At 39.0% G+C, this 27,244-nt stretch overlaps 1 protein-coding gene across 1 annotated transcript in view; it reads right to left on the bottom strand.

The window, feature by feature from the left end:
* Positions 1 to 26,196, bottom strand: part of RAVER2 (ribonucleoprotein, PTB binding 2) — a 70,414-nt gene extending 44,218 nt beyond the window's left edge. Inside the window, exons 1-2 of the mRNA XM_090269565.1 lie at positions 25,831 to 26,196; positions 861 to 927 (exon numbers count right to left, since the gene is read on the bottom strand). Coding sequence (XP_090125691.1) covers positions 861 to 927; positions 25,831 to 26,085 — 322 coding nt within the window. The 5' untranslated portion in view covers positions 26,086 to 26,196. The remainder of the gene's footprint in view (positions 1 to 860; positions 928 to 25,830) is intronic.
* Between the last annotated feature and the right edge of the window lie 1,048 nt (positions 26,197 to 27,244).

Here is a 27,244-nt window from a genome sequence, read left to right as displayed (position 1 = left end):
AGTCTAGTAATAAATTATTAAAACTGAAGATACAAAGCCTGTAAATAATACTCATTCTAACATTAAAACCTATAATATTAGAATAGTCATTATAAAAATTCATAAGGTTCTAGTCGTCGTCGGCAGCCGTCCGTCTCGAGAGACGATGGTGTAGCTTTTTAAGAGTCTATCTGCACCGCCGAGGATGGTTGTGCAGTCCGACTAGGGAGTGACACGGTATCTGTCTCCTCCCGTGTTGAATCGAAATCTTGCGATGACGCTGGAGTGTCCTCTCCAGTGAAGCTGAAGCTACAGAGCCTGGGCAGGGTGATATGGAGGGTCTGCTGTTGCCCATGCAGCAGACCTCCCCTCTCTTCGCAGCTGAAGGGTCCAAGGGAAAGACGGAGTCAATACAGCTTGGTTTCAGGTGCGCCGCAGGAGTTGCCGGTGTTGACTACAACATCAAACCGCCTTAGGGACTCCGGCTCCGGATTTTCTGTCGGGGTTTACTCCCTTAGCCTTTCCCCTGAAGAGGTATGCCGCAAGGCAGCGGAGGTTTTTTGGAGTCAGAGTTTTCCTTCTCTGATGTACCCTGACTGGAAGATCGAACCAGCGACACTTAGCTCGCAGGCCGACGCTCAATTCACTGAGCCAAACCAGCCAGGGACAAGGTTCTAGTAACACTATATTAATTAATGTGATTAAAATTTAGGATACCAATAATATCTTCAGAAAATAAATTTTATGAGTTACATTTATATGGTTTAATGCTTAAGAATTTCAGTGATTAGCTTAAGAATGAAAAAACACTAAGCTTTTTTGTTTTATAATGACTAATGTACAATCAAAATGAAATCAAATGCTTAGAACTGAAATCTCACCTGTACGCTTATTTCTGTCCACATAACAATACTTTAACTCATAGTCTTGTAATAAATCGTGAACTTCCTGCAAGAGACCAAACATGAATTCAATTAGTATACAAATGCAATTAGTGCATAGTCCAGCTGTTAGCCTACCACCGTTACCATCACCCTCTCCCATTTAAAAAATCTTCCATCAATTTCTATTATTTATTTAAATTAAAGACATTTAAAGCCCACCAGACAAGGTATCAACCTACCTCTCCCCAAAAAACTCCAGTACAACCCCTGCACACTCCCATGTTCCTGTTCGAATGACTGCTCACTGCCTCGTGACTACACCACATACATTCCTGACTCTGAATTTGTTTACGCTGATACCTTGACTGAGCATGGGGCAAACATACCACTAATGCTCCCAAGCTTCACCTGAAATCACATGCTTCCTTTAAAATCTCAGCTCACATGTTCTTCCAGGAATCTTTTCCCAATTCTTTTCCATAGGACATGACCTTTCCCACATCTATGCTAACAATGGTCATACTTTATTTATGCCTCTCTTATAGAAAAACAAATGATATTAAACATTTCTACTTGTGTACTACATACCAAATTCTTAACAAGTAATAAACCTGTAGATAGACGCTTGTAGTACCAGCATGGAGAATAAATAAATGCAGACTGCACACCTAGCTTAGAGATCTCTGGGTATGAAAACAAGTAACCACCACCAAGATATGGTACATCAGAGGTCCCCGACCCCCGGGCCTCGGACCAGTACCAGTCTGTGGCCTGTTCAGAACCAGACAGTGAGCAAAACTCGCCTGAGCACTGCCTCCTCTCTCCCCCACCCCACTCCCATGGAAAAACTACTCCCTGGTGCCAAAAAGGTTGGAGACCGCTGTGGTATATAGTTCAGTTTGTTTCCCCAAGATGTTTAAACTGGCCTTCTGATTCATTCTGCTTCAATTAGTACTCCAGTCTCAACTTGTTTCTTCTGGTATCGTAACTTCCATCCACCTGGGGGCCTGAAAAGCACATTTCTATTCCTAATCCATCCTGTTAAATTGATATATACTTGAGCACAGGAACTATTTTCCATATATTTGTATATTACCTATATTGCTTTGCATATGCCAGATACTCAAATATACATTAAAGTGAAAATAATTTAAGTATTTTGACACTGAATTGATATTTGGCCTTGAAAAAATTTACTCATAAAGCACAACAGATGCAGTTATTATTTTTTAAAGGAACTGGATTTCCACACAGGTGGACATTCTGATCCCAGATTGGAGATTTATAGCCAACCTGTTGTATATTGGAAATAAATAAACTAAACATATACAAGTGCTAGTATGTTAAGTTTATAATATAAACTAATTAATTCAATAATAATAATTATTAGCACTGTTATAGTTAATAGTCATTTAGCTTTTACTAGGTACCAGAGCACTGAGCTTACCCCTTTCATTAAAAATAAGGAAGCTAGAGCAAATTCAAGTAACTTGTCAAAGTCATATACTTGGTAACTTCCTGAATGAAGATTCACCTATCGGTCTGGTTCCAGGACCATACTCTTAACCTCTATGCCATATTGCTTATTCCTTTCAGTATTAATCAAAAATAGTACACTACTATTAATAGTTAAAAACACAGTATCACTAGTGCCCTAATAAGTAATCATGTGGGAAATAAATAAAAGGACAGCTGCAAGTTAAGAAATGTTTTTCCTTTGAATATACTGCAAGGGGAAAAAAGAATGATATGATAGACAAAGTATAAAAACATAATTCTGGGCCTCTTGGCTCTGAGTAGCACCAAGGTGGTTAGTGAGGATAAGAACCTTACGAAAGGCAGCAAAAAGAAAGACAAGAAGAAACTGGTTGATCCATTTTCTAAGAAAGATGTGATGTGAAAACACCACTATGTTTAATATAATACTGGGGAAAGACGTCACAAAAACTCAAGGAACCAAAATTGCATGGATGATCTCAAGGGTAGTGATTTTGAAGTGAGCCTAGCTGTTCTGCAGAACGATGAAGTTGCATTTAGAATATTTAAGCTAATTACTGAGGATGTCCAGGGCAAAAACTGCCTAACTAATTTCCATGGTGTGGATCTTACCCATGACTCCCTGGTCAAAAAGTGGTAGACTATGATTGAGGCTCTTGTTGATGTCAAGACTGCCAATGGTCATTTGCTTCATCTGTTCTGAGTTGTTTTACTAAAAAACACAACAATCAGATGTGAAAGCCCTCTCTTATGCTCAACATCAACAGGTCTGCCAAATCTGGAGAAGATGATGAAAATCATGACCTAAGAGGGGCAGACAAATGACTTGAAAGAAGTGGTCAATAAATTAATTCAAGGTAGCATTGAAAAAGACAGAGGAAAAGCTTGCCATCTATTTATCTGCTCCATGGTGTCTTTGTTAGTAAAGTCAAAGTGTGGAAGAAGCCCAAGTTTGAGAAAACCCGTGGAGCTTCATGGTGAAGGCAGCAGTTCTGGAAGAGCTCCCAGGGATGAGACAGGTGCTAAAGTTGAATGAACTGATGGATCTAAGCCCCCAGTCTAAGAATCTGTTTAAAATTCAGACATTTAGTGGTGACAAATAAGAAAATTCCTATTTGTGGGGAAAAAAGCACAAAACAATGCTTGGTGGAAAAAAGTAATTACCTATGATAAGAAAAAGAAAGGTAAAGTTGATAATTTAGTATTCCTAATTAGTAAGTCAGTATTAGAAATGTTTTAAAATAAGTATACTTAAAAATTCTGTAAAATATTATTTTTTTTGTAAAATATTATTTGATAAATTATATAGTAATATGATTGATAAACAGATAGTTTATATATTACTATGGTAATTCTTTTTTATCTTGTAAGCTCCAATGTTTTCTTGGACTTAGAAAAACATAGTGGGGGACCTAAGATGGCTGCAGAGTAGGTAGAAGCTACATGCACCTTCTCTCAGCACCAGACGGGATTTGCAACTAAATTATAGATCAGTCAATCTGAATAACCATCTGAAGACTAGCTGAACAGGAGTCTTATAACCAAGGATTTACAGAAAAAGCAACAACAAGACTGGTAAGATGGGCGGAGACGCAGAAAGGGCTGGCCCCCACACACATGTGTAGTGGTTGAGAATCTAGAGGGATACCTCAGCTACATAGATGCCCACTCAAGAGCGAGGGTCTCAACCCAATGCTGGGATCCCCAGCCAAAACCACCTGAGCCGGAAAGAGAAGTCCACACACATGACACCTGGCTGTGAAAATCAGTGGGGATTCTCCCCACCAGGGAGAGATGAGAACTGGTTAGAGACCCAGGCACCATCTTAAAAGACCAGTGCACAAGATGTTGTTCTTGGTCACTCACCCAGGGCTCCGGTGGAAGAAAGGTGACTAAGAATAGAGAAAAATCGGGTTGCACGGCCCCGAGGAGAGACCTGGAGGGTCAGCCCCCAAGGTCTCTGTGCTGACTACCTATGGCACACCACTCACAGATGCCATCTTCCCTGGGTGGAGCACTCCTACCCTTTCAGGACCAGCCTGGGGAGTGCACTAACCTATCTTCTAACTACCAGCAGCCCATGCCAAGCTCTAGACCTGCAGAGAGGTCTGCGGCAGTTAGGGCACAGTGTGCTCTGCCTTGGGGAACGATTAGGAAGATCCAGCCAAACCCGGGAGTAGACAGTCTTGGACACTGAGTTGTGCGGCTCTGAAGCAGAAGCCATTTTTCCCCCTGCATGCCACCAGTGCCACACCCCAACAGGGGACCCTCTAGCCCTTTCCTGATTCCCAGTGGCCCCACCCTGACCAGCTCACACCCTGCAGAAAAGTCTATTGGGTGTAACCCAGACAGGACCTGTGGTGCGCTTTTTCTTGTGAAGCTCTTGTGGGAGTCTTGGACAGACAGTATTGAACAAAGGGAGAAACTGACAGTAATACAGTTATAGTAGGGGATTTTAACACCTCAGATCAATAGATAGATCTTCCAGACAGAATATCAACAGGGATACAGTGACCTTAAACAATACATTAAGCAAGTGGATTTAACTTATATTTTCACAGCATTTCACCCCAAAGCAGTATATAAATTCCTGTGAAGTACACATGGAGTATTCTCTGTAACAGACCACACATTAGGACACAAGTCTTAATAAATTCAAGAATACTGAAATAATATCAAGCGTCTCCTCTGACAACAATGGTATGAAACTAGAAAATGATCACAAGAAAAACACTGAAAAATGTACATACACCTGGAGGCTAAATAACATGTTATTAAACAATGAATGGATTAACAATGAGATCAAGGAAGAAATAAAAAATTATCTTGAGACAAATAAAAATGAAAACACAACAACACAAAATCTATGAGACATAGTGAAAGCAGTCATAAGAAGGAAATTCATAGTGATACAGGCCTACTTCAGAAAACAAGAAAAATCTAAAATAAACAATCAAATCTTATATCTAAAGGAAATTAAAAAAAGAGGAACAAACAAAGACCAAAGTAAATAGAAGGAGGAAAATAATAAAGATCAGAGTGGAAATATATGAAATAGAATCTAAAAATACAATACAAATATCAATGAAACCAAGAGCTGGTTCTTTTAAAAGATACTCAAAGTTGATAAACCTTTAACCAGACTCATCAACAAAAAAGGAGGACCCAAATAAATAAAATCAGAAATGAAAGAGAAGTAACAACTGACACCACAGAAATACTAAGGATTATAAGAACATATTACAAACAACTATATGCCAAGAAATTAGACAATTTGGAAGAAATGGATAAAATCCTAGAAACATAGTCTTCTAAAACTGAATCAAGAAAAACAGAAAATCCAAATAGATCGATTATAACTAATGAAAATGAAGCAGTAATCAAAAAACTCCCAGCAAACTAATGTCCTGGACTAAGTGGCCTCACAGATGAATTTTGCCAAACATTCAAAGAAGAAATAACACCTCTCCTTTTTAAGCTATTCCAAAAAATTCAAGAAGCAGGAAGACTTCCAAGCTCATTTTACCACATCAGCATTTTCCTGACTATAAAACCAGATAAAGACACTACAAGAAAATTATAGGCCAATATCTCTGAAGAACATAGATGCAAAAGTCCTCAACAAAATATGAGTGAAACAAATCCAGCAATACATTAAAAAGATCATAGACTATCAATTGGGATTTATCCCTGGGATGCAAGATTGGTACAATATCCAAAAATTAATCAAAATGCTAACAGCACACAAACAAAATGAAGGAAAAAATCATATGATCATATCAATAGATTAAGAAAAAGCATTTGACAAAGTGCAGCAACCTTTTGTGATAAAAATCTCAGCAAAGTAAGAATAAAGGGAACATACCTCAACATAATAAAGGCCATACATGACAAACCCATTGCCACCATCATAAATCAACAACCAGAAACTAAGTGTTTCCCATAAGATCAGGGACAAGACAAGAATGTCTGCTTTCACCTCTCTTATTCAAAATAGCACTGGAAGTCCTAGGCAGCAATCAGACCAGAAGAAGAAATAGAAGGCACCCAAACCAGAAATGAAGAAGCATTTGTCAATATTTGCAAATGAGATGATATCATATATAGGGAAGCCTAAAGATTACACACACACACACACACACACACACACACAACTACTGGAACTGATAAGTGACTTCAGTAAAGTAGCATGATACCAAATCAATAATAAACTATCCTAAAGGGAAACGAAGAAAATTATCCCATTTACAATTGCATCAAAAATAAAAAATTAAAAAAAAAACAACAAGAAATAAATATAACCAAGGAGATAAAAGACCTGTACTATAAGATACCAAAAAAAAAGAAACTGAAAAGGATACAAATAAATGGAAGTATATACTGTGCTCATGTAGAAGGAATTAACATCATTAAGATGTCCATACTACCCCAAATTAATCTACAGATTCCATGCAATTCCTATCAAAATACCAATGGTGCATTTCATAGGATTAGAAAAAATAATCCAAGACTTTATTTGGAACCACAAGACCCTAAATAGCCTCAGCAATATTGAGGAAAAAAAGCCAAAGTTGGAGTTATCATGCTATCTTATTTCAAACTATATTACAAGGCTATTGTAATCGAAACAGCATAATACTGGCATAAAAACAGACATATAGATAAATGGAATAGAAAAGAGAGTCCAGAAATAAACCCACACCTATATGGTCAATTAATATTTGACAAAGGAGGCAAGAACATACAATTGTGTAAACATAGTATAGTCAATAAATAGTGTTAGTAAAATTGGAACAATACATACAAAAAATAAAACTAGACCACCTTCTTGCACCATATACAAGAATAAACTCAAAATGGATTAAAGACCTCTAAGACCTGAAACCATACAGCTCCTAGAAGAAAAAACTTAGGCAGTAAAATCTGATATTCCTTGTAGCAATTTATTTTCTAATATATCTCCTTGGGAAAGGGGAACAAAAGAAAAAATAGACAAATGGGACTACAAACTAAAATGTTTTTGCACAGCAAAGGAAACCATTTATAAAGCAAAAAGAGAACCTACTACACGGAGGAAGATATTTGCCAATGATACAACTGATAACAGGTTAATATCCAAAATTTATAAAGAGCTCATAAAAAATACTAGGAGAAAAAAACACTTAAAAAGTGGGCAGAAGACCTGCAGAGACACTTCTCCAAGGAAGACATGCAGATGGCCAACAGACATATGAAAAGTTGCTCAACATCACTAATCAGTAGAGAAATGCAAAACAAGATGACAATGAGATACCACCTCACATCTGTCAGAATGGGTATCATCAATAAATTAGCAAACACGTGCTGGTGAGGATGTGGAGAAAGGGGAACCCTCCTGCACTGTTGGTGGGAATGCAGATTGGTGCAGCCACTGTGGAAAATTGTGTAGAGTTTCCTCAAAAAATTAAAATGGAATTGCCTTATGGGTCAGCAATTTCACTTCTGGGAATACATATACCCAAAGAAACCTGAAACACCCAATCAAAAGAATATGTGCACTCCCATGTTATTGCAGCATTATTTAGAATAGCCAAGAAGTGGAAGCAACCAAGTGTCCATTGAGTGGATAAAAATGCCATGATATACACAATGGAATACTATTTGGCCATAAAAGAAAATAAAATCTTACCTTTTGTGAAAGCATGGATGGACCTAGAAGGTATTATGCTAAGTGAAATAAATCTGTCAGAGAAAGACAAATACCATATGATTTCACTTATATGTGGAAGCTAAAGGGCAAAATAAATGAACAAACAAAATAGAAACAGACTTATAGATACAGAGAACAAACTTACAGTTGACAGAGGGGAGGGGGTTGGGGGACTGGATGAAAAAGGTGAGGGGATTAAGAAGTACAGATTGGTAGTTACAGAACAGTCACAGAGATGCAGAGTGCAGCATAGGGAATATAGTCAATAATATCGTGATAACCATGTACAGGGCCAGGTGGGTGGGTTCTTGAAATATTAGGGGAACCACTCTGTAGAGTACATGACTGTCTAATCACTATACTGTACATCTGAAATTGATACAGAACAATATTGAATGTAAACTGTAATTGAAAAACATTCTATATTCTTCATTAAGAAAACTCAACTCTCTCAATAGTATAATATATACATCTTGCCTATCAGCTAACTTAATACTTTATGGAGACAGTGACATGGTTTGTTTGAGATCCAGTGTATGCTTTTTAGCTGCACAGGCTCTAATCTCTCATTTCACTAGTTAACAGCTGTCAAATGCCAGATAAAGAAAACATGATACAGCACTTCACATTATCAAGTACCCATAAACAAATGACATGCTATGTTACTAAGTCAGCTGAGCGATTCACCTGAGAGATCTCAAGTATTCAAAGGTGCATTTTGCAACTTAGAAATTCCGTTTTTAAAATACCTGTGTTTCTAACCATGGCCTTCTATGTCTCAGATGTGGGGTGCAGATTTTGCCAACTTGGAAACCTAACAAAGCTTCCTGCAAAGAAAAAGACGATTATTTTTCTCCACGTCCTGATTGTTTTGACCCAGGCAAAAGTGGGTCACCCCTCAATTTGAGCCTTGGTAAGTTGGCCAAATTAAAAACTCAAAACCTGAAAGAGTCCTAACAATCATTTGCCAAAATTCTACCATGCTCCACCTCACAGAACCAAAAGGACTAAAATTTTATCTCCCTTTACTAATCCAGTTTTATGACATTTATATTAACTTAGAAGTTAATTTTAAGAAACAAATTAGCAGCTATGATGAAAACACTTTGTCCTCTGACCATCACTATCACTTACAAATGTCTTACAATAAGATCAGCTCATCAAAATTGATAATATTAGATTGCTTTAGTAACCTATTTCCAGATCAGATTCACTATCACTCTCTGGAATTAAATGAAAATTTTGCACATATTCAATGTCTACTGGGCAGAAGATAAATAACTTTCAAAACATTTACTCACTGACTCCTCAAAAGTTAAGGAACTATCATTCCAGTTGGTCTGGACTTCTTCCTGAATGAAATCCTGCCATAGTTTTAAATCTGCATCACACTGTCTTCTACATCCGTCACAGACTTACTTTCATTTAAGTTATTTTTCTTTGTACGAAAGACTTTCATAGATTAAAGCATTCTACTCTTATATTCTACTTCTATGGAATTTAAAAAAAAAACAAATATCTGTTTTCTTTTAAAATTTTAAGGGATTTTTTTTAATATGAAAAGATTATTTGTAACAGACATTAAGTTATAAGACATAATAATGAAATAAGCACCCAGAACTCCGCACCCAACTGAAAGATAAGAACATTAGCAACGCTGTTCCATCGACTCCTGTGTTCGTCGGCGAGGCCACCTGCTGCTTTCCACCATGTAGGGATGGGTCCCTCATGCAGGTATGTACCACCAAACAATGTTTTGTCTTACAGTCCTACGCAGGGACTCGTCTTCAGAACTTGTCAATTCCTGTACCCCTTGCATTCGGATGAGAAAAAAATGTCTCAGCACTCGGTGCTCAGGACTCCTCTCACCTGCTAGGACTTGCATGAGTCACGCTGCCACCCCGCAAGAGAAAATGCTGCATCACTCCCCGCGTTCCGTACTCGCTGGTTTCGGCACCCGTCCCACGTTCCGGAGTGAATTAACAAGTACTGAGGCACCACTCCCTGTACTTGTTTCTGGGCTTTATACAAATGACACGAGGCTAGTTTTAATCTTTTGTGCGATGCTTTTTATACTAAATATTATGTTTTGAAAATTCACCATATTGCATGTGACTGTTCATTTATTCACTACTGTTTAATAGTTCATTTTGTAACTAGTATAATTTATGTATCCATTTTTCTATCAATGAATATTTATTTGGCTTGTTTCTAGGTTGTTACTGTTTGGCTACTTACATTAAAAAAAAAAACTATCACACTCTTATAAATTTTACATATGTATTTCCTAGTGTTCATGTTTAAGAATTTCTGAAAGAATGAAATTCCTGGGCTGTACACATGCAAGTGATCATCTTTACGTGAAAGTGCCAAGCTGTTTCTGGAATGGTTGTACCTGTTTACATTCCCATCAACAGTACATGAGTCCCACAAATCCAAATTCTTACAATGTCTGATGTTATCAGATACTTAAATTTTATCAATTTAATGGATATAAAATTGCATATCATTGCAATCTTAATTTGCATTCCCTTGATTAATAAATTAGGACATTGTGATGGCTTTGTATGTCAACTTGGCTATAATATCCAGTTATTTAATTGAACACTAATCTAAGTATTGCTGTCAAGGAATTTTGTAGATGTGGGTAGTATCTATAATCACTTTACTCTTAAGGAAAGAAGATCACCTTAGATAACGTGGGTGGGCTACATAACACTTATTGGGGGGCCCAACAAAGGGCTTATCCTATAATACTCTTCGTGATATTAGCTGTGTAAGTGTACTTCAATTTTAACTTGGCTAAATTTTTAACAGCTTTCACTGCAGCTGTTTTGCTGCAAAGTTCATTTGAATACCAACTTTTTGCCAGGGCAACTTTTTCACTTGGCCTTAAAAAATTATTAATAAACTTTCAGCTTTTTTATTAGCAGTATAATAATAACTTACTGAGTGCTTACTTTATCCTGAGCTCTTAATATACACATTATCCCATTTAATCCTAACAACCTGATGAGCTGGATTTTAAAGCTAAATTTTAATAACCCGATTTTAAAGAAGAGGACACTGAGGCCTGGAAAAGTTAAGTGACTTGTGCCGTATGTGATGGCTCTGGGATTCAAACCCAGATCAACAGACTCAAGAGCAAACATACTGAACTACAGCACTAGACTGCATCTTAAGTCTCACCAAAGACAAATAAAATCTATGAAATATTCATTCCCATCACATTCCTATAGCTTACTGCATCACTGCCCTCCTAACCTTAGAATGGGGATCAGAGAAAAATAAAAAGTGTCAGAGATAAAAACAAAAACAACATTTTAATTTCTGACAGCTAGAAATCTGATTGCATCATTCGCTTGCTTAACTATTTCAATGACTCCTCATTTCCCCTAAAATGAAATCCATGCTCCCTAATATGGTTTGCAAACTTCTAATCATCTGGTCCTGCTTCCCGTGCTAGCCTCAGGTTGAATTGTCCCTCTCAAACTCCATGCCTCGGCCACAATGACTGAGTTTTTGGTTCCGCTTTCTCTTGTCTTTAGGACTGTGTATGTCTTGTTACTACTGCCACAAATGTTCTGTATCCTCTCTTTCCCTCATTTCCCCTCACTACCTTCTCTCCCCCGGGACTCAGTTTAGAAGCGTTTCTCTAAGTCGTCTTTCTGAATCTCTCAAGTGTAGATATATTTCCCTTGTGCTTTAATAGCTTTTTTCAATTTCCCCACCACACTTATAGCATCTATGATCTGTATTTTAACTGCTTATATAACCTGTTACCTTCATTAGCTTGTAGGCTTAGCAATAGCAAAAGCCACACATCTGCCTTGTTCATGATCAGGTCTCCCATATCTAGCACAACATCTAGTAAAAAGCAGACCTTTGATATTTGTTAAATGAATTAATATTTATTTCCACAGATTACCTTCATCAACTCCAAAAAAGAATTTTTTTTTCTGAGATTATTTTATAATCTTAACATAAGCCAGCATATGTTTAAAGTGCTAAAAAATTGAAAATAAACTTTTTTGCCCTGGCTGGGTGGTTCAGTAGGTTGGAGCACTGCACTGTACACCAAAAGTTGAAGGACTGATTCCCAGTCAGTGCACATACCTAGGTTGTGGGTTCAATCCCTGGTTGGGGCATATACAGGAGGCAACTGACTGATGCTTCTCTCTCTCTCCCCCTCAAATCAATTTTAAAAAGAAAAGAAAATATACTAACCTAATGCATAACTCACTGTTTTTAAAAGAAAATATTTCCATGCCTCTAATTAATTAATATTATATATCTAGCAATAAGAGGTTCTCCTTGAGCACTTTTTGCTTGCAAATGTCCCCAGGTAGCGCACTTCAACCTTCAGGAGATAGATTTAGATAACTGTCCCTCCCAAAGAATAACCATATGTAAATCACAATCTGTCTTCTCTGACGCACAAAATGTTTTTTTCCCTTCAGATATCACCCAGATGTACTGTGTTATCAGTTTTCTACTCCTGTGCAACAAATTACCACAAATTAAACTTCTTAAAACAATATCCATTTATTATCTCTCAGTTCTGTAGGTTAAAAGTCCATGCAGGCTCAGATGGGTTCTTCTCAGCTAAGGCCTCTGAAGGCCAAAACCAAGGTGTTTCACAGGCTGCATCCTTACCTGGAGGCTAGAAGGAAAATTACATTGCCACTCATTCAGGTATTTTGCAGAATTCCTTGTGGTTGTGGGACTGAAATCCCTGTTTTCTTGCTGCCTGTGACCTGGGAGCCACTTTCAACTCATAGAGACTGCTCTAAAGTCTTTGTACGTGGCCCACTTTATTTTCAAACCCAGTGACACTACATGAAAGCCTTCTTCAAAACATCTGATTTCTCCTGCTGCTGCTAGTCTGCTTTTAAAGGGCAAGATTAGATTGGGCCTACCTCTATAGGATCTCCCTTTTTGGTAATCCTAAATCAATTGATTAGTAACCTTAATTAACATATGCAAAAAAAATCCCTTTTTGTCATGTAACATAACAATTACACACACAAGTCCCTGTCACATTCACAAGGATTAGAAATCTTGGGGGCATTTTTAAAATTCTGCCTACCACAACTATCACTAATAATAGATATTATTTACTGTAGTTACACACACTTCACACAAAATATCTTATTTAATCTCAGCTTTCAGAGTTCAAGCAAAGTGAGAAGGACAGCTGCACAGGAGCAGCAGCCAGCACGGAGTGTCAGGACGCAGGCAATGTGAGAAGGCCTTCTGGCCAGTGGAGCAGCTCAGGACAGGGGCATGGAGCCTATCTGGCATGAGGGGGGCACCTGCATGGGGGAGGGGTAGCCATCTACAGTGGTGATGGAGGACTTATTACATAAAGGTGGGTTGTTCAAATAAGTAAATGTACTAAGGATAACAAATAGCAGGTGACTCACTGTCATAAAAAGGAGTAACAAATATGGAATGGAAGAAAACTAGAATGAACTCTATGGTGTTAAAGAGTGTAATTTGATGTGTCAATGTGAATGCATTACTTTTGAATAGGTAGGTCGGTAGATAGACAGATGTGTATACTAGTATACATTTATATATTCTCTAGCATTGAGTACTAAGAGGACCTGAGAGCAGTGACATCTCAATGGCCATGAGTATATCTAGCTCCCAGATTTTCACTGCCATAACAAAATACCATAGACTGAGTGGCTTAAACAACACAACCTTGTTTTCTCACAGTTCTGTAAGCTAGAGTTCCAAGATCAAAGTTCTAGTTGACTTGACTTCTGGTGAGGTCTCTCTTCCTGGCTTGCAGACGGCCACCTTCTCACTGTGTCCCCACATGGCTTTTCTTCAGTGCTTGCGCACATAGAGATAAGGGGGAATATAAGGCACACAGCAGAGAGAGTTCGTTCTCTGGTGTCTTTTCTGGTAAGGACACTAATTCTATCTGATCAGGGCTTTACTCTTATAACCTCATTTGATTACTTCCATAGTCTCCAGCTCCAAGTATAGCCACACTGGGAGTTAGGGCTTCAACATATGAATTTGGGGAAACACAAACATTTAGCCCATAACAGGTACCTTCATGAAATCACTGATTCCAAGGCTGAAGCACAGAAAATATAAAATAAGCTACAACATCTTGTTGTGTCAAAAACAAGTTTAAGAAGATGATCCAGGAGTCTTGAAGAAGCTCTCATGGCCCAAATGTAAAACATTTAGGCATCAAAATACTCATAGTAATGGAGTACAACCCATAGAAAACACGGGAAACCATCAGCCTATTTTTGATATAAATTAATAAATGAAAAAAACTGAACACTTGAAGGCAAATGAAATACTTATAGTCTTAATTAAAGTATCTCCCTCAAAAGCTTTATTATTTACAAAGGAAAAAACTTTGCCTGGAGAAGGCTGGTAGGTAATACTTTTACTATTTATTTATGTATTTGAGGGCAGGGAGGGTGAGAAAGGGGGGGAGAGAGAAGCATGAACTGGTTTCCTCCCATACACGCCCCCTCAACCAGGTATCAAACCTACAACCCATAACCTTTTGGTGCACGGGACTACACTCTAACCAACTGAGCCACACCAGTCAGGGCTTGGCAGGTGCTACTTTAATCAAAGTAATCAAAGTACTTTTTAATCAAAGGTAATCAAAGTAATCCAAGTTAGCTTTATCAACAATGAGACAAATCTAAAACATGCACCCCCCACCCCCCGGTGATAGTCCTGCCAAAGATACACAACTTGGGTATAATCATGAAGAAACATCAGACAAACTCAAACTGAAGGACCATCTACAAAGGAATTAGTCTATAATCTTCAAAAGGGTCAAGGTCATAAAAGTGAAGGGAAGACTGAGGAGTTATTTCAGACTGAAGACAACTATGGAGACATGACAACAGAGTGCAATATATGATTCTGAAGCAGTTCCTTCCACTATAAAAGACATTAATGGGACCAATGGCAAAGCTTAAACAGTCAAGAGGATTAGACTGAAGTATTTTGACTTTCATGGCAGTAATGTAGGTTATGTTGGAGAATGTCCAAATTTGTAGAAAGCACACAATAAATACTCAGGGTGATAGAACATCCGGTCAGTGCTACTCTCACACAGTTCAGGGAAAAAAGTTCTTTGTACTGTAAAGTCCTGCAACACATACTGATGTTTCAGCCCACATATGATGGTGGTTCCATAAATTATAATGGACCTGAGAAATTCCTATCATGTAATGATGTTGTGGCCGTTCTAACAGCACAGCGCTACGCCTTCCTCCTATGTCTGCGGTGATGCTGGTGCAAACAAATGCAAAGCAACATCAGTGTGCTGTGTACAGTACATAATACTAGATAATAACAAGAAACAACTATTACTGGTTTATGCATTTACTATACTGTATTTTTTATCATTATTTTAGAGAGTATTCTTTCTACCTATAAAAAAAGTTTGTAGGGAGGGGGGAGGGAGAGAAGGGGGATAAGTAAGGGAAAGGTTTAGTCAAGGAAAGTGTATAAATGACTCATGGACATGGACAACGGGGAGGGATATGATTGCGGGAGAGAGGGGTGGGCTGGGTGGGGGGAGCAATGGGGGGGGAAACGGGACAACTGTAATTGAAAAACAAAAAAATTAAATTTAAAAATAAATAAAATAACCCCCCCTCCAAAAAAAAGGTTTAAAGTAAAACAGTATGCTGTGTTACACCTGCAGCAGCCTCACACGTTGTGTGTTTATTATGCTCTTAATTGTACCATTTTTATCTTGTGCTTGGTTTAATCGGTACAGTAATACACTTACAGGTTGGTAGCCTAGGAGCAGGAGGCTATACCATATGGTCTAGGCATGTAGTAGGCTATACCATCTAGGTTTGTGTAAGTGCACTCTCTGATGCTGGCAACATGATGAAATCGCCTTATGACACATTTCTCAGAATGACTACTGTACTTACAGTTTTTTTGTAGGCTTAGATTAGTTCAAAATTTGAAACTTCAGATTCACATGTTTTTGTTTGTTGCTGTTATTTCACTCTAGATCAGGTGGCAAAAAACCCACCAGGAACAAAGTCAGAGATCTGGAGGCTAATCTGGAATCAAAAGCAAGCAGTTAAACTTGCAGGTAATAAAAGACCCCAAGTCCAGGAAGTAAAGGGAGGCTGGGAACTAAGAGCAGATAATCACTGTAGTGGGTGAGGGAAGATAGAAAATCTGAGTAGCTGGGGCACAGGGGGTGTGGTGGGGTGGGGCTAGGTGTGAGGGGGTAGCAGGAAGAGAGGCAAAACTATGTGTACACATACAGGCTAAAACAAATTCTATGAATTCTAATGCTATTTTGGCATTCTGGTGGTAACAAACATTTAACAGAAAGCTTCAAACACACAAAGAAAATGTACAAGCATAGGGAAGAAGAAAATAAATTACAAATCTAAAGATAATGATGGTAAGTGAGTACAAAATTAAGGACCAAATGCCTAGAAAACAAGTTTCGGGACTCAACGAGTTAGGAACTCAACAAATCTAAAGGAAACTTTTTCCCCTGGCTGCGTGGCTCAGTGGATTGAGCATCGGCCTGCGAGCAAAGTGTCGCCGGTTCGATTCCCAGTCAGGGCACATTACTAGGTTGCACGTCAGGTCCCCAGTTAGAGGCACGAGTGAGAGGCAACCACACAGTGATCTTTCTCTCCCTCTTTCTCCTTTCCCCTCTCTCTAAAAAAATAAATTTAAACAAATAAATAAATAATAAATAAAGGAAACTTTTTCCTTAGCAATAAATACTTATTGTGAAGAACACTGAACAACAGAATGAATAATAGTCTTGACACGTTGTAAGAAGAAACATTTTTTGCATCAATCTTTGACTTTCAATAAACTTAAGGAGGAAATAGTAAACATAATTCCATATAAAGCTCTTAGGAAAAACTTTTTGGGGCATCTGTTTTGTTCCAGGCACAGCGCGCTGGGGGACCAGAGAACACAGAACTTTCACATCAAACATGGAGTGACACAGCTGACTTCTGAAGAAAGAATATTAAAAAGGCTAATTTATATTCTTGCCAGGTGGAAGATCACCCCACCTATGCCTAAAACTGCCCACAGCAGCTTTTGATAAAATTCGTCTCAAGAAGCAGCTTCAGATCCGCTCAAGGGGTCCATACACAGGTGATGTCCCAACGACATGATGAAAATGACATTGGTCTGGAATGTGCTTCTCAACCTGGCCTACAATCCCCAGTGAGATAAGAGGTAAATTACAAGAGTTCCATAATCCCTTAAAATTATAAGCAAAATTTTATATGTCTATGAATATCAGCATTTTTTTCTGAGAGAGGGTTTATAGCTTTCAACTTACTCAGAAGCCACAAATAGCTGACTGAATAATTGTTAAGTGTAATTTCAGTGTCAGAAAAGAACAGTCTCACAATGCAAAATTTGTTCATTTTACCAACCAATCCTGAGAGCCTCCCATGTGTCAGACCAAATTAGTATAAGTATAGCATTTCAGAACTAAAAGGTGAGCACACCTTTCTGCTTTAAATTTCCCCTAGAACAATGTGTCAGGTTCTAGGTTTAAGACTGGTGACATGAAGGTAAATATTACATGATCACTGTCTTTTGAAACACAATACAGTGTGTGTGTTTAGGGGAATTACAGTGTAGGGTATGATATGAGCTCTGGAATCAGACATTATTTCTTTTCTACCACTAATCAGCTGAATGACCTTGGACAAATATCTTGACATTAATTTTGCATCTCTGTTTCTCTATCAATAAAATGGAAATAAAATATGGTGACTTCACAGCCTTGAAATGAAGATTAAATATAATTTACCAATATACAATGTGCAGTGCCTGGCAACAGTAGGAACCCAATAAACAAAGGTTATTTTTATTATAGCCATCCAGAAGAAAGAAATTTGTTCCAGCTGAGTGACTACTGGAAGATCTCAACTAGTCAGCTATGCTCAATTTTGGGTGCCACATTTCAAAAAGATACAATGACAAAGTAATAGTGGTATGTGTTCAGAGAAAAATACAGGGTGCAAGAAAAGCAGGTTTACAGTTGTTCATATGGAAAATAATGCAATAATAAATAATGATATTGGGTTGGCCAAAAAGTCCGTACTTTTTTTCCATAAAATATAACACATTTTTCATTTTCACCAGTAACTTTCATTGTATGTCAGCTATCTCCTGCCTCGTATAACATTGACAGTTCTCAATTAATGCCTCGATTTCACTGCTATTAACTTCAACTGGTCTACCCTACTGTGGAGCATCACCTAGCAATAAATCTCCAACACAAAACTTCACAAACCACTTTTGACACATTCAATCAGTCACAGCACCTTCTCCATACACTGCACAAATCTTTTTGCATCGTGTTTTTACCTTTCTTAAAACAATAAAGCATAATATGTCGAAATGTTGTGTATTTTCTTCCATCTTCAATATCAAAATGGCTACACAAAAATTCACCAATTTTGATAAGTTTTTTTAATGCATATCAATATGGCAGCTGTCACACAATACAACTAACAAAATTGTTTCAAATAAAGTTCAGGATAACTAAGGCCTATGAGAGCCATCTTACATAAAAAACTAAACAAACTTTTTGGCCAACCCAATAAGATGGTTAGGAAATTCAAAGTCATGTCCTAAAAACTAGTGGTTTGAAGGAACTGAGGTTATAAGTCAAAAAAGAAACTACCATAAGTTCTCTATAGTACTGGAAGGGAGAAAATGAATCAAGAAATCAAAATTTCAGGGAAACACTTTACATATTCAGTATTAATAAGAAATTTATAACAAAGAAAGCTGTCAGAAGATGGAGTAGAATATCTTATAAAGCAGTAATTTCTTTTAAACTAAAATTGTTAAGATTTGGTAGAATTGTAAATTGAATTCATATATTAAGCGAAAGGGTTAGAAGAAATGTCTTCTACCATTGCTTCCAATACTGATACTTGTTTTTAAATTAAAAGTCTATTAGCATACTATTGGTTGGTAGTAACATAAGACCCAATTTGAAATTAATAAAACAATTAAGGGAATTTAGTGGCTTGTATAACTAAGAAATACAAAGGTAGGTCAAGCTTCAGATATGGTTTGATCAAGGTTCCACCTCAGTTTCCCTACTCTTCCTACCCCTTCCCAGGTCAGTCTTCCTTTGGATGTCTACTCTGTCCTCAGACTGTCAGCTGCAACCAGGGTGCTATGTCTCTGCACTCATTTGCAGTGGGAAGAAAGAGAATCACTCATCCTAACAGCGGAACAAAAGTCCTAGGCCTCTCTGTTACCCCAGGCTGAAACCATGAGTACCGCCAAAGGACTACCATGTATTCCCTGGCTCAGTTCCAGGCTATTACCCATCTTTTAACCAATTCCAATGGCAGAAGGGAAAAATCTTGTTTGTTTGTTATGTCACCCTACAGATGGGGAGAGGGATCAAACCCACATAAATCATTTAGTTGCTAAATAATAAGGGAGGAGGAGGTCCTCAAAGGAAAATCTGGGTGCTGTTAAGAAAAACAAGAGGACAAATGGATACAGAGCAGGCAACAGTATCAGGCTCAGCAAGAAACAGATGGCACACTCAGAAACAAAGTAATTGGAGAGAACTGTTTAAAGAGACATCTACAAAAGTTTTCTGGGGTGGGGGGAGCCTATTACTAGCAACAGCCCCCTATAACCCTCTAGGCCAGAGACGGCAAAGGGAATGATTACGGTAAGAGGAAGAGCTTAGTTGCATGGAAAGCGCCACTGGAAAGAAACCGCGCGTGCCCTCTGAAACACGAAACAGCCAAGTCACAGCAACCTGGTAGAGGGAGCGGGATGAATAAGTGCTCCACTCCCTCTCCTCCGCACTTTGATCTCCCACTAGTGGCGCTGGCCAAATGCAACCAGAAACCACAGGATAAGAAAGCCTTGCTAGTGCAATCCCCAGTACAGGTTAGTCTCCCAGGACACAGAATAGGTAAGAAGGTTAGAGCTAGGTCTGGAGGAACAAATGGAAGATATCCAGCACAGGAACCAAGGATGATCCACTGCAGATAATCATGAGGCAAAATATATATTGTAGGACAGACAAGTGTTCTGGGTGGTCAATCTGCCCACTTCCCCACTTAGTACCCCTCAGTGCACCCCGTCCCCTTAGAGTGCGGCATTGCCTCTAAGCAAACACAATACAAACAGAACCAAAGTCCCTGGTAAACAATTTTACAATCCTAAAATTTAGACCATTTTGTTTTCTTTATTTCCATTTCTTCATTTGCCTGCTTCAGCTAGGCTAAGTACAGCTAAGCAATAAAGCTTTTGCCCGCAGATAGGAAATAACCCCTGGAAGCCCCTAAGGGCCACTAGCTATAAGGCAGGGAAGATAAGAATTAAGAGACAAACTCAGGATGTTACTGATAGGGACCCTTTTTGCAGAATCATCCTCCATCAGAGCTGATCTCATTTAATGCTTCCCTGATTTTCTGAATCTTGTTTATTTAAAGAGCAATTCCCTTAAATACAGCTCCTTCTTGAGCCTCTGACATAAGACACGGGTGCGCCCATCAATGATCTGAAGGTGGGAGAGTCTCTGCTCCTGCACAAAGCTGATTAGATGTTATTGCACTATTTAGAGTAATCATACACTTCAGAAACATCAGAGCCTCAATAGATGTTAAAATGCTAGCTGCCAAAACTAAATGCCACTGACCCTATTCCTTCTATGGGAAAACGTGTTGCAAGTCCAAAAATAATTTGTAAGCATCAGGAAATGGTTTATAAATCACCTGAGACTTCTTTGGACTGCCTGTTAAAACACCTAGCATTGAGATGCTAACCACAAAGTGCTCCTCTTCTGGAATGTTTTCAGATCAGAGAACAAGCATAGCTGAAACATTTCAAGAATTTCTGCCAAGACTAAAAACTTAGAGCCAGTGGTGTTGCAGAAATCTAGGGGATTTCTAGCAGCTTTCAGTGTCCTTGCTACCTTGGAAATGGGGTATCAAAATAAACAGAAAAGTAGAACCCATATTCAATTCTGATTAACTACATTACAAAAGAAAATATAATACATAATTTTTAAGTAGTATAAACTATACTAAGAAAAGTTACTTCTGGAAATAAGCAAAATGACATTCTTGAAGAAAAAAAAAAAGAATTTCAAAGAGTGAAAACATCCCAGTATTGTCAGAAAAAGTGGTAATAACCCTCCTCTAAAAAGAGGCAATATTATTGAACATATTGTTAGATAAAACAATTAATGTGTATTTTTCAATCCCACCGTTAAAGAACACAAAGCATGTGAGAAAATTCTAGTTTTTTGAAATATAAAAGAAAAATGGGAATAGGTAGCTTTTAAAAAGAAAATCAACCAGGTTCCTCCATCTGGTGGTTTGTTATTCAAAAAAGTGCTTGGTTGATAACACTATGCTTTCAAAAGTGCCTCTGACTTGACCATCAAGCTTCTCAATTAACTACCACAATAGACTACTTTGAAATAAAAGTTAATAATGCACAGTGTGACAATAGACTGCTTCTTATATTACTGATCTTGGCTATTAGCCCTAAGCACTTCACACTTTTTTTATAATTACACAACAAAACCTCTTATAGATTTTAAAATAAATATAACAAAACAAAACATATATATTCACATGCAATATGTAAGAAAAAAACTGAGTGAACTCAAGTGATATAGGAAATAAACAGCACTGTTTTCTCCATTTTGAAACCCCAGTAATAATGCTATTGAAACACAACAAGATTAACCATAAAAATAAACAATTTATGGAACTGCAATAAAAACCACATATTAGGGCATCACCTTAACTAACCCTAATTCTAAATTCAGAGTTGCAAAAGATTACTAACACACATACACAGTGGCTATTCGGAATAAGAACCTGTGTTCACAACATTGTTATTATTCACTATAATTATAATAATTATAAATATTATTCACAATAAACTAATCATTATAATTATATTCCAAAACATTAACATTCAAAGGGATAACTATAAATATCCAAATCATAGTGGTGTGAAGGACTTGGGGACCTAGGTATCTTATAAAGGCAGAGTAGAATCCAATGCAGAACTAATAAGAAATGAGAGTAAAAATATAGGCAGGAGCCAACTCACAAATTGCCTGCAATCTTAGATTTCTATCCTATCATGTCAAGCTTTTCAAATTGAGTTCTGAGTATTTCATGGTAACATAGGAGTATTAAAAACTATAAGATAAATATAATGCATCTTCCATAAAGTCAAGTTTATGAAAAAAATATGGACAGAAGTTAAACAAGTTTAAGTCTCTGTTTTTATATTAAGCCTAACTGTACTAGAACATAAAATTATATATTTTTTCCAACAGAATATAAATCTTCAAAGCAATTTCATTCTTGTAGAAAGCTAATTCAGATTCACTATTCCTTATAATTTGAGGAAAAGAGACAAACTGAGGAACAATTTGAGGAAAAGTTTGAGAAGCAGTGCCAGGAATGTGGAGTCAAAGGATTTTTTGCTTGTTTTTTTAAAGTTGGAGAGTGACATCAGATTTATGCGTTGAGAAGCTCTCTCAAGGGAAGCAGTGAGCAGGCAGGCTAAAACCTAAGAGGCAAGACAATAATGAGGGTAGACACAAAACAGAAAACTTGCAATAGTCTGTTTAAGAAATGAAAAGGACATGAACCAAAGTGAGGCTACAAATCACAGAGGGCTGGTTGGAATTAAGAAAGCAGAGGAGGCTGCCCGGGCAGCACCGGACTGACTGCGTGGTCACTATTCAATGAGACAGCTTATTAGTATAAAGGTGTTCTTCTTTTTTTTTGTAGAGCTAGTATTTCTAAGACATTGACATATGTATCTTTAAAAGCTCCCACTTAAAAATAATACTTCCAGTGTGCCTTCTAACTATAAATATAAAGCTGTGAGATGCTATTATAAATCTGTCATACAAAAAATTAAACAATATTTGAGTAAGATTTAGAAAAACTATGTTTAATAAAGATAATATCTGTATTTTCAAAAAGTTAAAAAAATTATTAGGCTCCTACTAATAGTGACCATTGCAGCTTTCCTGGAGACATAACTATAAAATATGAGAACTAGAGTTAGCAATGGCTTTGATCCTTAAAGTGATATTCTAGAATAAATTAATAAACACAGACTCTTCTACAGAAAATCGACAAATTGAGTATTTAAAATACCTGATTGCTTATTGCTAAACAAAAAGTAGTAATCTTTAAAAAACCATATTAGGAATTTCATAAGAAGCTAAACTTAGCCAGGTGGTCCTAGTTAAAAGGCACAAAATAAAATTAAAGTTAAACCTTCATTATAAGTTGACAGTAAAATGCAGCCACTAAGAAAAAAAAGAGACATTAGAATTGTTAAGAAAAAAGACAAAATACCAAAATCCTTGCAGAATATATTCATGAAAATATTACGACTTGAGACGAAGCATATGAAATAAGTATTAACTTTACTGGACCAATAAAAGTAGCAATTCTCAATCTGAAGAATCTAAAGGAAAGACTTGCTTTTAGAAACTAGAATACTTTGGTCTATTCTACTTATTTATGTAACACAGATCGCTGATAGTTATAATGTGACTGTGATCAGGAAACTACGAAAGGTACAAGTAGGGAAGATGATGGGAAAATAAACACTTCTCAAATGTTTTTTGTAATCAAACAATGATCTTTTAGATCTTAAAACTACATATCAGAAATATTAAAAACATTTTATTATCAATGTAAAAATCATTATAGAAAAAAATGCTAGGACAAGTCTAAACAAGTCTCTAGGTCCTAACAACTTTTTTTTTTTTTTTTTTTAGATGACAAAGCTTCAGCTCTCAGAAAAACATGGCATAAGAATTTAACATAAAAATTTAAGATTCTTTACTTGGCAATAAAAGACTCATCTAGACGTATAGATCTTACACCAATTTTATTCCATAGTTTATTCTTGCTACCTAAATCCTAAGACTTAGGCTAAGTATAAGTTCATAAAAGAGAAAAAATATCTCAAAAATACAAATCAGCGTAATTCTCATAAAACCTCTCTCCATCACAGACACCAGGTAATTAGAATTGTTCCTTTTAATAGACGCTTTGATCTATTTTTTCACATCTCTTGAGAAAGGCAATAAGATAACAACAAAGCAAGACTAGATAGAACTGTCTAAAATTTGGGGTCTAAGTATTTTCAGACTGCAAGAAAGTGTAACAAAAATAGATGTCACTCTACAATGGAAATCAAGACAAAAATCTCCATCTCTTTCTAGATTATCTACACACAGAGCTGCTATTTCTTCAATTTGCTTTTTAAAAAACGCCATCTGCTTCTTCCAAGCCTCCCTCCTTCTGAGCTGCCTTGCTCTCCTCTATTTGCATGGGGCGGGGCAAGTTGCTGCTCTGAAATCACTCTATTACAGGTGTCCTGATAGGTAGCATCACAAAACATTACCATCCTGATGGGAAGTGGACACTTAACAGAAGATGTGAAAGAGGAGTAACACACAAGGCTGACAAGGACTTTTTTACGTTGCTTTTTGAAACAAAATGGCCCCTCATGTATATGGGTTCTAAGGTCCTATGCTCACATTTATTGTGAGTGGATATGTAAGGTCTAATTACATAGTAACGAGGCACTAGTTTCATTATTTTACGGATCATGGAAGAACTGCCCTGCAATTATCAATAGCCAAACCACTTGCGATTCCATGCCTATGGTTACAGGAGGAACTACACAAATTGGCCCAAATCCACAACTACCAGGTCAGCCCACCCTCCCATCCACACAAATACACAAATTCAAGTAATACGTAAAATATAGACAATTAAAAAACCCAGAAGAATCAAAATATCTTTCTCTCTCCCGTAAAACAAAAATACACAGGTATACGTATGCACAGGAAAAGAGAGAAGGACAATATCCCATGCTAACAATGGTTATATTCAAATATCAGAAATAAGGGTGATTTCAATTTCCCCATTTTTGGCATGTTTCATAAGTTTTTGCTTTTCTAAATATGAGTATGTAAACTCGGCAAGGGGGGAAGGGGGAGTTAAATGCAGACCTTCTAACCTTAAAGCAACAGTTAATCTGGATCAATGACACAAAGTAGCTTATCTTTAACCTTCCTCGGAGTCACTGAGGTATAAATCGTCCAGTACTTGGCATGCAGAACACGACTGCAAGGCTCCCCAACACCGAGTGATAACCTCTTTATTCCCGGGCCTTAGCACACTGAAGAGGCACAGTTGTTTCATACAAACTTGGTCAAGTGCTTCAGCAGCAGGAACACTCACTCCCAGCTCTCCCAAGAGCCCGCCCCCGGCCCGTGGCACACCCACCCAAGTCCCGAGGACCCCAGGCGGGACCGCCCCCCCACGGTGCTCCCAAAGACTTAGCACCCCAAAACCGAGTTCCACAACTCTCCTTCACCTACTTGTTCCCTGACCCCTCCCCCCATACACACCCAAGGGGCCACAGAAGGAGAAAGCGGGCCGGACTTGGAGGCAGACGCCCCAGAGTCCGGTGACCTTGGACAATCCGCATCGCGTCTCAGAGCCTCAGTTTCCTTTTCTGCCTCCCTTACAGCATGAGCTCAGGCTCAGAAACCCAGGTCGGGGGGCGGAAACTACGGACCGTTCTCAGAACTCTGCACCGACCCCCTCCACTCCCGACCGCTCCAAGGCGCCGGGCACCAGCCAGGACATCTGGGGGGCAGCCTCCCTCCGGAGCCCTGTCCGGTTGCCCCGGGACGCGTCGCCTCTCAGCCCCGTCTTGTACCTGGCAGTTGCTGTCCTGGGGCAGGTTTTTAACCAGGATTTTCCTGCGGTTACTCAGCTCCCGGCGCATCCGCTGCAGCCGCGCGGCGACCTCCTCCGGGTGCAGCGCTGAGGGCGCGGGGCCGCGGGCGTCCTCGCACGTCTCCGTGGAGGGGCCGGGCCCGCGCAGCCCCAACCCGGGTCCCAGCTCCGGCCCTGACCCCGCTGCGCCGCCCAGGCCCGCGCCCCCCTCGCCGCCGCCTCCCGCCGCCGCCATCTTCCCGGCGCCCCGCGGCTGGCTGCGGGCTCCTCGGGAGGCTCGAGGGGAAGCGGAGAGAGAGAGCTGGAGGAGGCCCGGGCGGGGGCGAGGCGGGCAGAGGCGGCGGAGTGGGCCCGGCCTCGGGGAGGGGGGAGGGGCGGCGTCGCCGCAGCCAGCAGCGGGCGGGCGGGAGCGGAAACCTGAGCGCCGAGGAGGAGCCGAGAACCACCTCGTGGGCACCTCCCCCTCGGGCCCCCGGCCCCGGCGCACGGGCCGCGCCCGCCCACTGGCCCCCCGACACCTGTACGGGCCGGAGGGCCGGCGCGCTGCCCCCTCTGCTGGGCCCCGTGAACTTTGAGGTTGGGGCTGTGGGGATGCGCCCCCGCGCCGGCAGCTTCCCCGGGGGACGGGGATCCCGGGCGCCGGTCCCCGCGCGGCCTCCCCACGGGACAGCGCAGCGCCGCTCGGAGCTCCACTCAAAGCTCCCGCGCTGGGGCTGCTCCGGGGCGGCAAACGCAAATTCAGTCTCCCCAAACCCCGCGAGGCACCCTGCTCCGGATCGTAACCCTTCTGCTGTGCACACTTGGCGACAAAGTTTTAATGTACAAGGAAAAATAAAATTTGAGATCTTGTAGGGAGTACAAGAAGAGGTTCCGGAGGAATTTTATATTTTTGGAAACACCTCATCGCAAAGAATTTTCCTAGGTGTGTCTACGGGAAAGCCAGCCAGTCACGCGTCCCTCCGTCCTTTTTGTACAGTTCCTAAGATGTATAACCTGGGCGGCTGCATACGCAACATATAAAGCAATGCTGAAACAAAGTATACAATGGGAGAAGAGTAGAGGGCTGGAGAATAGTGCCATATCATTTTAATTGATACTTAGAAGGGGAGTTGTATTGTAGAACTGCTCTTAGTCAAAGCGATGTTATCAGGTCAAACAATCCGGCAGCCTTTGGCACCAGCCCAAATGACTACTAGCAAGGAGGAACGTGTATCTTAAGTGTGTAGCGTTCAAATACAGGCACCCACACAAAAAGCTTGCTTAACATTAATATTATTCCATTAGAAAAACCATTTTTAAATAAATGTAAAAAACAAAATATTTTTTAAAAATACAATGTATTCAGTACTCACACTGTGCCACCACGTATTTTTAAGTACTTTACATATATTTTA

The sequence above is a fragment of the Furipterus horrens genome, unplaced genomic scaffold (genome assembly GCF_987537825.1).
Source record: "Furipterus horrens unplaced genomic scaffold, mFurHor1.1.pri manual_scaffold_3, whole genome shotgun sequence".
NCBI classification, from domain to species: Eukaryota; Metazoa; Chordata; class Mammalia; order Chiroptera; family Furipteridae; genus Furipterus; species Furipterus horrens.
The sequence above is the reverse complement of the archived record's forward strand: the minus strand, read 5'-3'. Positions and strand labels throughout refer to the sequence as shown.